The sequence below is a fragment of the Stigmatopora argus genome, chromosome 13 (assembly GCF_051989625.1).
Source record: "Stigmatopora argus isolate UIUO_Sarg chromosome 13, RoL_Sarg_1.0, whole genome shotgun sequence".
Lineage (NCBI taxonomy): Eukaryota > Metazoa > Chordata > Actinopteri > Syngnathiformes > Syngnathidae > Stigmatopora > Stigmatopora argus.
The window spans coordinates 2,358,710-2,370,295 of NC_135399.1; the positions used below are offsets into that span (position 1 = coordinate 2,358,710).

An 11,586-nucleotide genomic window follows, 5' to 3' on the forward strand; every position below is an offset into this window, starting at 1 on the left:
TTCATTCATAGACGTCAAAATAAATTTTGTTTAGCGTTTCATCTGTTTATCTTTTCTCTATTTTGAAATAAATGACCGTATCGGCTGCATCGTCTTGGGTCATGACATCACTGCGCCATTGCGTTATGACGTCATTGTGTCATGGCGTCGTCAACATGCAGTTTCGTGCATGTCGTCTTTTTATGCGCATATAAGCCGTACCCTCGAGTCAGTCATCATTTTTTGTCCGACAAAAGCGGCTTATATGTGAGTAAATACGGTAAATGTTAAATGCCTCTCGACTTACGAAAAATCCATGTTACGTAAACACTTCTGGAACAAATCAATTTCATAAATAGAGATTACACTGGATATCAAAAATGTCTTTTACCAATCCCATTTCTGCCAATATTAGATATCCCTTCACAGAACACCTTTAAGGAAGATCAACAATTATTCATGGTGAAATAATTCTTGCCATGCGTGTAGTATGTATGAAAGTAAGGGTTCATGCATATTTTATATAGTTGAGGCCAGAGGTAAACATTGCATGATATGAAACAATAAAAATGTCCATTTGGGGATTGCGACAATGTATTTGACTTTGACTCCCATACTTGCTAATCATCTTCATCGTCTATGAATTTTTACGTCTATTCTTGATCTGGCGCTTCTGAAAAAAGATATTTTACACCAAGTTACACCAGTTTTGTCATAAGAAATGAGCCAGGATTCCAGTGGAGTACTGTCTGAAGCTTGTGGAAGGTTACTCAAAGCCAACATCCAGAGAGAAATGGCTTCTTTGCTGCCCTCCTTGATGCAGCAAATAATACAGTTCATGGGAAATGTTACTCGATACTACAAAATGTAAACCTTTGACCTACAAGAAAATATTAAATCCTCTAAGAAAACTCTCATTATTGAGACATTTAACAAAAATAAATCATTTTAGTAACCTAAATCAGGAAAGGTTTACTCTTATTTGACAATGTATTTGCACAGTGTATGTAAACATCTGGCTTCAACTGAGTGGAGCATATAGTATTTATGAAATATGTCTCAGCAAATTGTATAACACTTAAAGTTGTAAGAATTACAAATGGCTGAATTGAGAGCAGTTACTTTTTATTAATGTGACTCCATGTATTCATAAGTGTGTACCTTGTCTCCAAAGCGCTGTTTAAGGTAAAAGGCCCGTTTGACCTTTTCGTCAACTGAAACCTCAATATTAGTCATCTCCTTGTTCACATAAGACAGACTGGACACATACATGGAAAGGACAAAAATGTCATAAGGCAGTTTCACATAACTGGTGCAGAAGCTTCCCTTCTCATAACCTGCAGTTGGAGCTGGAGGTGCTTCCACCCAAGGCGATTGCATCCTCTTGCTGAGGAATACGGAAACCCGCCATATTCAGGAGGTCTCGGACCATTTGGCCCTTGACTGAAACATCCAGCGCTGTGTTGGAATGGAGGCTGCATGATCGGAACAAAAAATGTAAAGCCCAGAAGCTATTTTTTTACAGTGAATAATAATTATTACCGGTGTTACCTGGGTGAAATGTTAACCTCAAGAATCCAAGGTTTTAGGTTTTCATCCAGCATTATATCAAAGCCAAACAGCTCGTGGCAGCTATATGGTGAGCGCAAATGCATCTTAAGTAGAGAGTTCACGTACGGTTCTGATCTAATCGGACAAACATGAAATGTGCTTCAAAATACAAGGTAGTAATTATCTTCAAAGTAAAACAGTCAAATTGTCTTACGCAATTATTGTTTTGATGACAATATCTTTAATCTTCTCCCAAATCAAGATTGTGTCTACACCTCTGCATCCAAGATACTTCCACAATGCCTTTAGAGTCCTGAAAACAAAGAGGTACAACTCAGCGTATTTCCCCTTTACTCTAGGTCAGGGGTGCCCACACTTTTTGCACCAAAAAGTTTTGCACTACTTTTCATAGAGGCAACCTCCCGCGATCTACCACTGTTTTGCAGGACACCGACAAAGCTCGGCTGTTATGTATGAGGATAGGCCTGGGCGAAATTAAAAAAATGTTATCATGATAAAAATAGATTTATCAGTTGATGTCAATAACTATCACTTTTTTTTTCAAATTTAAAACTTCTGTGAATAAGTAAATATTACTCGTAATTCAATTGTGAATTATGGTCACTATGTGAACTTTAAAAATAAAGAGAATATAAAATATGATTTTTCCTCCCTCCTTAGACTGAAAAGTAATGAATAATAAAAAGCTGAAGAAATTTTGATCGGTGTCAGGATTTTATTTCACATCATTATATATGCAATGAAGAATATGCGTTGCTTTACTATTACACTTACTTTTCTCAGTATTATTAGTTTCATATTATTATATGTTTGCTTGCAACGAAGTAATTGGTTTGCTCCTAAAGTTTTGCCTCTGCTAATAAACTTGACTCCTGGAAGTCTAAACAAAGAGTATCCAAAATGCCTTGCAGTGCTATGATTCTGATCTGGGAATTGCATCTGCGTCCACCACATACTCCACAAGACTTCCAGACCTTCATCTGTTTTGACTTTTGACTATTGACGTCTCAATTGTGTTTCCACCCCTCCCCCTTACAGAGACCCCCTTGAGACGCACATTGTAACTAGGGTACTGGAATTTAATAAAACAACAGAAAAGATGTGTAAGGTCAGAACGGAGTTGGGATGTTGCCTCAACGGTCGTTGTCCTTGCAACTCATTTTAAGTAAAGACATTTTAGATTTTTGGAACATTTTCAAAACATTTGCATAATAATAATAATAATAATAATCGGACATCGGCCCTGTCGTCGTTATCAACAACACAAAAAGCCTACTTGTTATCACACCCAAAAATGGGGAAACTCCTTGCTATCTATCAAGTAAGCAAAAAATAACACTGTCCTTTATTACCTATTTATTTATGTCTAAAATGCCTTTCCTATTTCTGCATCCTCACCCTCTTGCTACTGTGACAACGTAATTTCCCGAATACGGGATGAATAAAGTTATCCAATCCAATCCAAATGAGCAGAATGGATTAAAATAGGTTAGGAATTTTTTAAATAAGGCTGCTGTTTGTGCACCGGTGTTTAAGAGGCAATTTAAAAAAAGAAAGAAATCCCTTTTTGTGTCTTTGTTTAAAGGAGCCCTACCCTGTCAGAAATTATCTTATTGGCCTTCCATGACATCTTGCTTTAAGTTAGCCAATCTATAACTTCTTCTAGAACGTGCTGTATACACTTTAGAAAGAGAATTACCGTATTTACTCGCATACAAGCCGCTTTTGTCGGACAAAAAAAATGATGACCGAATCGAGGGTACGGCTTATATGCGCATAAAAACACGACATGCAAAAAAAAAACTGCAAATTGATGGCGCCGCGACACGATGACGTCAAAATGGCACTGTTGCGTCGGCGCATGACATCACAAATTCGGCCAATACTTTCATTTATTTCAAAATAGAGAAAAGATAAACAGATAAAAGGCTAAACACAATGTATTTTGACGTCTATGAATCAAATTCAGGAAAAAACATACGTATCTTGCATAAAACGTGAAAAAACTCACTTCACTGCTCGCTCTTGCAAATTATATAATTTGATATTTCGCATTTACAAAGGCAGGCATATTTACTTCCTTATGATATTGACCCCAATAATGTGCTTTTGATTTATACAGTATGTCAGAAATACCACTTGTGATGATTTTTCTTAATGTTTTCCCTTCAAAGTATCACTTGTACTCCCTTTTTAAAACCATGAATATGGAGGTGAAAATTGGATTGGGAGGACATATTGACTGCTGCCGAGGCTCAGTCGTGTTTGCTCCGAGTGTGCTTCACACGCATTCATAAGTTTAGATAAAGTACACGAGAGGGAAACGTCACATGGATCTTTTAGTGGATAGCCTCGGTGTTGTCTTGGATCTATCTCATCATTGCTAATTTTGGCTGTGTTAGAGGACTTTCGGTTTGATCTGTGTTTGCCCCCACTACTATCCCTGCTAAATGATTAGCTGTTCCTCCCATTCTTTCTTCGTCAACTGAATGTCAGTCTGGAATTAGCGTTCACATCGCATCACCATTCTTTGCGGTGTAATTAGAGTTTATATTTAGCGACTTTTAGCGAAAGATTATAAATTATTGTTGACTAATATTATTTGACGATATTATTTTATCACCCATTGCGTTTATGTCGAAAAATGTTCGTTAGTTCGATTTTGTATTGCATGCCTTTTTCCGAGTAGTACTTCTTTCCGCCGCTAATACCGACACCTGGCGCTGTGAGAGCTCAGCTCACCCAGCATCTACCTTCTTCTGCCCACTTCGTTGCAATGCGGAAGTGCGTGAACATATTTCCAGTGCGCAAAGAACCTTTTTCATTTGTATCATTAAATATCTCGTGCATCCATTATTCAATATGGTTGGTGAAAATCGAAAGGCTTCTATTGAGGGAGATGCAAGGAAGAGGCAAGCCATTTCATTTGAAATGAGTGGCAATAATAACGAAGCTTGATGCGCGTTGCACGGGAATACAACTTGAATCGTTCGACCATCAGTACCATTTATAAACATAAAGATAGAGTAGCAGGACCCAAATATTGAACGTTGCACAAAGTTTGCAAATCAATTGAATGATGCCATACAGTGCTACCGCATCATTTATGATGAAAAAAAGAAAACTGCAATCGTCATTAGATAGCTTCTTGCGGTCAGATGCTTGTAAATCTCTCTCTCTCTAATTATGTACACAGTACTGTATGTATTCTCTCCATTTTATTAAATGTTTTTTTCAGTACAAACCAATGTGTGTTACTTATACAAGCCTTAAACATACAAATGCACTTATATAAACCTTCAATATACTTATATAGGCCTTAAATATAAATTATAATACAAAATATAGCACTGAGCAACTTACGAACAAATTCAACTGATGAACAATCGCTCGGAACCTAACTCGTTCGTAAGTAGGGGAGCGTCTGTACTGTCATCCTTCACCACTTCACGGTCTTAACATTCACGGCTTCAGTATATCATTATCTCATCTCATTTTCTGAAATGCGTTTATCCTCACTCGGTCGCGGGGGGTGCTAGAGCCAATCCCAGCTGTCTCCGGGCCAGAGGCGGTGGACACCCTGAATCGGTGGCCAGCTGATCGCAGGGCACGAGGAGACGTACAACTAGGGGCAATTTAGAGTGTCCAATCAGCCTACCATGCATGTTTTTGGAATGTGGGAGGAAACCGGAGTACCCGGAGGAAACCCACACAGGCCCGGGGAGAACATGCAAACTCCACACAGGTGGACATAACCTGGATTTTAACCCAGGATCCCAGAGCTGTGGGGCCGACACGTTGACCACTCGCACCACCGGACCTACATCATTATATTAAGTATATAAAAACAAGTTTATAAAAATGGCAAAATCCACGCTGAAACTCGCAAGCAAAAGACAGGGGATTCAAAAAATTGTCAAAGTCAGAGCTCCGCTTCTTCGGAGCTAAAGTGGGTGGCACTCAGCACTGAAGATGGTGGCGCAGGTAAATGCGGCAGTTAAAGGCTCTCCCTACTTGTGCACTCTTTTCATGTGTTTTGTGTGTCTTGTCGCAGGTTGTTTGTCAAAACCGGACTTTAACGTTAACTATAACCGTTTAGAGTTATTAATCATCGTTACCACCAGGGAATTATGGTTTCTAGTGACTTCCATTGGGTGCACAGCATCTCGGAAGAGATCGCGAAATTAGAGGGGCCCCCAAGGTTTGTCATCGGCAAAGGAGATGGCGTCGGGAGAGAAAAAAGAGGCGATTCTATAGAACAGGCCTGTTGGGCAAGCAAGCTCAAATTCAACCACTAAAACCACCTCTCCAACGTCAGATCTATTGTAAACAAGAAGGACAATTTGGAATTACAGCTCACCGCTAATTACTACGATCGAGAAAGCTCCATGCTATTCATCAAAGAGGCGTGGGTACACCCACAAGTACCCGATGCTGCGATGCAGATAGCAGGCCGCACGCTATTGAGATCAGACCGAACGTGTGACTCAGGGGAGAAAAAAGGAGTGGGCTTTGCATCTATGTGAATGAGGGATGGTGTTACAATAGCACTGTTCTGGATAGACACTGTTCTGGATGGAAACTGTTCCCCAGACATCTAATTCATGTCGGTGAGATGCAGACCCTTCTTTCTGCCCCGAGAGATAGCCGATCACTGTTCTCTGCATCCCATTGGACACTAAGGTAAGTACGGCTCTCTCCCTACTAATGGACACAGACAATCACCAGAACAACCCAAGTGCTGTGCACAAAATTGTAGCAGATTTTAAACAGGCAAATCGCAACCGTTTTCCCAAGATTTTACCAGCATGTGAAATGTCCAACAAGAGAGGATAAAACTCTGCATCATGTTTACTCAAACCTTAAAGGTACATACAGAGCCTTACCACTCTCAGACTTTGGACAGTAAGTCCACGTCTTTTTGTTCTTGGCCCCCCGATCCAAGACGGCGGCACGCACGAGTGCAGCAGCTCTTTGCTCTCCAGTTTGGTGGGTACCCGGTCGTTTGGTCGACGGACACTCAGTCCCCGGACGTTTGGTCGAACGGACGTATCGTCGACAGATAGTTCACCGAACGGACGTTTCGGCGGCCGGACGTATCATCGAACGGACGTTTGGTTGATGGATTCGCCGCCGGGTTTGCGTTTACTTTGTAAATGTCAGAGCATTAATATCTAAATATCTAATATCGAAATTATTATCAATAAGTTGCGTATTATTGGCGTGTGTGTACATGTTATTCATCGCCGGATTCGCTCGCTCGCTCCCGGCAGAGTTTACTGTTGAAAGTGATCAACCAGGTAATCTCTCGCTCTCAAAATTATAATCATGAGAGAGTGAGTTTGTAATTGCATTGGCAATGTAAGAGCATTAATATCTAAAATCAAAATTATCAATAAGTTGCGTATTATTGGCGTGTGTACATGTTATCCGTTGATATTTAGATATTAATGCTCTTACATTGTACATTGACATAAACTCTGTCTCCCTCTCTCCCTCCATCCGTTCCTCTCTCTGTCCCTCCCCTCCCCTCTCCCCACTCCGCACTGAGCCACCTGGAGCACCAGGGGAACTATGAGAGGATGCTTTTCATTGACTATAGCTCAGCATTTAACACTATAATACATTCTGGCTGACACTCACCCACCTTGGACTATCCTCTTCCATCTGCTGCTGGATTAAGAACTTCTTAACCAACCGTCCACAAACTGTTAGACTTGGTCCCCACCTCTCCTCTTCCATTACACTGAGCACTGGCTCCCCTCAATGTTGTGTACTGAGTCCTCTTCTGTACTCTGTACACATGCGACTGTAAACCGACCCACCACTAACACCATCAAATTTGCCGATGACACCACTGTGGTCCACTGTGGTCGGACTCCTCTCAGGGGGGATGAGTCTGCCTACAGAGAGGAGGTCAACAAACTGCCTTTATGGTGTTTGGTGAACAATCTCACAATAAACACCACGAAAACTAAAGAAATAATCCTGGACTTTCGCAAATCCAACACAGATCTGGCCCCACTCCTCATAAATGGAGTATGCGTAGACAGGGTCCAGTCCTTCAAATTCCTGGGGGTGCATGTCATGGACAAGCTCTCCTGGTCTACCAACAGTGGTGAAGAAGGCCCAGAAGCGACTCCATTTCCTGAGGGTGCTCAGGAGGAACAACTTGGACACTAAGCTTCTGGTAACCTTCTATAGAGCCACTGTGGAGAGCATCCTGGCATACTGCATTACAGTGTGGTACGCTGGAAGCACGGCAGCAGAGAGAAAAGCCACGCAGAGAGTGATCAACACCGCCCAGAAGATCATCGGCTGCGCTCTGCCCTCCCTGGATGACATTGCCAGCCCTCCCAACCTCAGCAGAGCTGGGAACATTGTTAGGGACTCATACCACCCTGGTAACAACCTGTTCCAGCTGCTGCCCTCTGGCAGACACTACAGGTCTCACAAAGCACGGACAAATAGACGTAAGGACAGTTTTTTTCCCACATCCATCAGGACTCTAAACTTGCGGTAGAACGACACACAATCCCTTCTGTGTAATAACTTCAGGGTGAGGTAACATGAAGGACGTTGGGCGGTGATCTGCCTCCTACTGGCTGACTGAAGGTAAGTGAGGAGACAGTGGGAGGTAAGTGATCCGTTTTTTTTCCCTTTGCCGGGAAAGCGCACCTTGTGGAGAAGTGTGACATGCTAGAATGTTTGATTTATTGGCGATCACGTGTTGTAGATGTGCAACTGTTTTGGATTGAATGTATGTCGGTATTCGATTGTTGATGCTTTGATCCACATAGCAAGTGTGACATGTTAAAGTGTGTATCAGTATTCAATTATTGATGCCTTGGAGCACATAGCTTGGAACACGGGAGATTTTCCTCATAACAGTAAAGTTGGATTGAGAAGCAACAACGAATCAATGTTCTGATTATTTCTCCCTGTGTTTCAAGGTATACTGGTTGTTGTAGAGGCCAGTTGAGTTTGTGGTTTGCCCATATACACTGTTTAGCGTGTGAGAAAGAAGATAATGTTTAGTAATGTTTATTTACTTTTGAATTGCGAGCTTGAATGTGTGAGTCTCGGGTCATGCACATGGATATAACATTCAGCACGCTACCTTCGGCTGCCATTGTCCTGTAGAGTGTCTATGACGGTCATAGCAAGGAAGTTATGTTATTGATATTTCATTGTTTGACCTGTTGAATAGTTGAGAAGGATTTCTCGAATTTGTAAAAAGAAAAGATAAAGCAAGTTATGACCGTACATTGAACGGGTGTAATTGTACATTATGTTTTGGGTTCTAACGTGTTGCTAATATATATATATGGGTCTAATTGTATATTATGGGTTTTTGTGTTGATAAAGATATAACAGTAAAAGTTGGATTGAAGAAGCAACAACGGATCACTGTTCTGATTATTTCTCCGTGTTTCAAGCGTAAATGCAGGGTGCAACAGAAGCACTAACAATTTCGTCATACGCAATTGCTGGGTATGATGACAATTAGGCTTTTTGTCGAGTCAATGATGATGACAAAGCCTATGTCCGATTATTATCACATCCACAACCACAACCACAACCACAACCACTACCACAACCACTACCACAACCACTACCACAACCACAACCACAACCACAACCACTACCACAACCACTACCACAACCAACTGTGACTTCAACTCTATGACAATTTAATTTTACCATTTGTGTCCTTGGCAGGCTTTGTCATCGCTGTTGGCCTGGTATTCAGAATTCTTCTTGTTGACACTGTAGTTTGTCAGATGCATGAACTTGTTGCTCAGTGTTTTCATGGAGGGCGAATACCTGGAGAGCGCATAAATATCCAAGATTAAAAATTATATCCACTGCCTCAATTTTGCACATAGTAGGTCAAATGTGTTGTGTGGTAAATGGTTGGTGAACACTAACTTGCAGCTTGCGAAGCGGACCAGTCCATCTGAGAAGATGTATATTCTGAGAGGGTCATAGCATGTCACATAGACATAAATCCGCAGGTCAAACTTGTTGCCACTGATGAGGTAGGGCTTGTGGAGATATCTGTCAAAATCATTCATGATAACGATAATAATAAAAGTACGGTGGTACCTCTAACGACAAATGTCTTTAGATTTGAAAGAAATTCCAAATTACACACACAGACACACACACACAAATATACAAACATACAGTGTCCAATACATGCGAGTGTCCCAACTTACGAGAAATTTGAGATACTAGTAAAATTCAGAGCAAATTCTTGCCTTATTTTATTAAATAAAGTTGAGATACGAGCACACGAGATGGTTTCCGATGCGGCCGCCCGGGTGGTCGAATATGCGAGTGGTTGCTTATGAGAACAGTATTAAGGGGAAAACAATGGGTCCAAAGTAAGCCGATGAAATGAAGAGTTAGTGAGAAGAAAAAGCGTATGACAATCAATAGGTAACTAAGCTGGCTCGCCAAAATGAACCTCAACAATATGTACAACTCTCAAGCAGAAGGATGCTATAAAGCAGGGGTGGACATTCCGGTCCTCGAGGGCCACTGTTGGTTCAGGCTTTTGTTCCAGCTGATCCAACACAGACAGTTTAACCAATTAGATTTGGATTGGATAACTTTATTCATCCCGTATTCGGGAAATTTCGTTGTCACAGTAGCAAGAGGGTGAGGATGCAGGAATAGGAAAGGCATTTTAGACATAAATAGATAGGTAATAAGTAAGTTAATAAATAAATACATGAATAAATATATAAATAAATAAGCGTGTTGCTTAGCACATATATACATACATACACATAAATGTACATGCATGCATACGGTAGGTCTTAACACTCAGCCATTTTTTTGTTAAAGAGCCTGACAGCTGATGGGAGGAAGGATCTGCGGAAGCGCTCCTTCCTGCTATGAGGGTGCCGCAGTCTATTGCTAAAGGAGCTTCGGAGGGACTCCACAGACTCATGCAGGGGGTGGGAGGTGCTGTCCATGATGGACATCATCCTGGTCAGCATCCTCCGCTCTCCCACTTCCTCCACAGAGTCCAAAGGACAGCCCAGAACAGAGCTGGCCCTCCTGACCAGCTTATTCAGCCTGTTCCTGTCCCTCTCCGTGCTCCCGCATCCCCAACAGAGCACTGCATAAAACACTGTAGATGCCACCACAGTGTCGTAGAAAATCCTCAGCAGTGTCCTGCACACTCCAAAGGACCGTAGACTCCTCAGTAGGTAGAGGCGGCTCTGGCCCCTTTTGTACAGGGCATCTATGTTTGTGGACCAATCTAGTTTGTTGTTGAGGTGAACACCAAACAACATTTCTGCTGAAACATGAAGCACGTGACTGTAATCCACTGATTGTATATCTAAGATTGGTGAAAAGGTTTCCTCTTATGGGTTGGAACGAAAACCCTCACCCACTACGGCCCTTTGTGGAATTATGTGCCCACCCCTGCTATAAAGGGTAACAAGCCTTCCAAAGTATACCTGTCAACCTAAGAATACATAAATCTGTATGACTGGCTACAAAAATCCTTATATGGACTTCAGTATCCTTATGTAAATCAGCACCAAAAAGAAAGAACATTTAAATACACTATTAATGTGTGGCACACAAAATACACTTTTAAATCAATAATGCAATCACAAAATAATAGAATGTGCATATTAATGTTTGAAAATAACTATTAAGTATAGATTTTTGGCATTGTACTCTGAAACTGCCTTCCTTGCCACGTTCAGATGTTCGCCATCTGGTTTAAAAAAAGAAACATCCCACCATGTTCATTTTGCATTGCAGCAAGACAGTAAGGGTCTCTGGAGCTAATGATTTCCTAAACTCAGTTTGAACTTCCCGGACTTGGGTGAAGACGCGCTCACTTTTTGGGAGGCCCCATGATTCGACATTACCACTTGTTCACTAGAATGTTGCGATATACTTGGACCGGAAGTGGGGGATTTACGAAAGTAAAGGAAGCTCTTATGGACAGTCTACAAGAGCTTCCTTTAGTTTTGTAAATCTCCCACTTCCGTTATGTGCAAC

At 41.4% G+C, this 11,586-nt stretch overlaps 1 protein-coding gene across 8 annotated transcripts in view; it reads right to left on the reverse strand.

The window, feature by feature from the left end:
* The window catches only part of ttll4 (tubulin tyrosine ligase-like family, member 4), a 58,700-nt gene that overhangs the window by 15,474 nt on the left and 31,640 nt on the right, over positions 1 to 11,586 (reverse strand). For 7 of the 8 annotated variants that reach the window (XM_077617064.1, XM_077617066.1, XM_077617063.1 and 4 more), the window contains 6 exons: positions 9,484 to 9,612; positions 9,256 to 9,378; positions 1,745 to 1,843; positions 1,531 to 1,665; positions 1,317 to 1,454; positions 1,141 to 1,237 (listed from right to left, as the gene is read on the reverse strand). In XM_077617064.1, coding sequence (XP_077473190.1) covers positions 1,141 to 1,237; positions 1,317 to 1,454; positions 1,531 to 1,665; positions 1,745 to 1,843; positions 9,256 to 9,378; positions 9,484 to 9,612 — 721 coding nt within the window. The remainder of the gene's footprint in view (positions 1 to 1,140; positions 1,238 to 1,316; positions 1,455 to 1,530; positions 1,666 to 1,744; positions 1,844 to 9,255; positions 9,379 to 9,483; positions 9,613 to 11,586) is intronic. The other variant, XM_077617065.1, reaches the window with a different exon arrangement.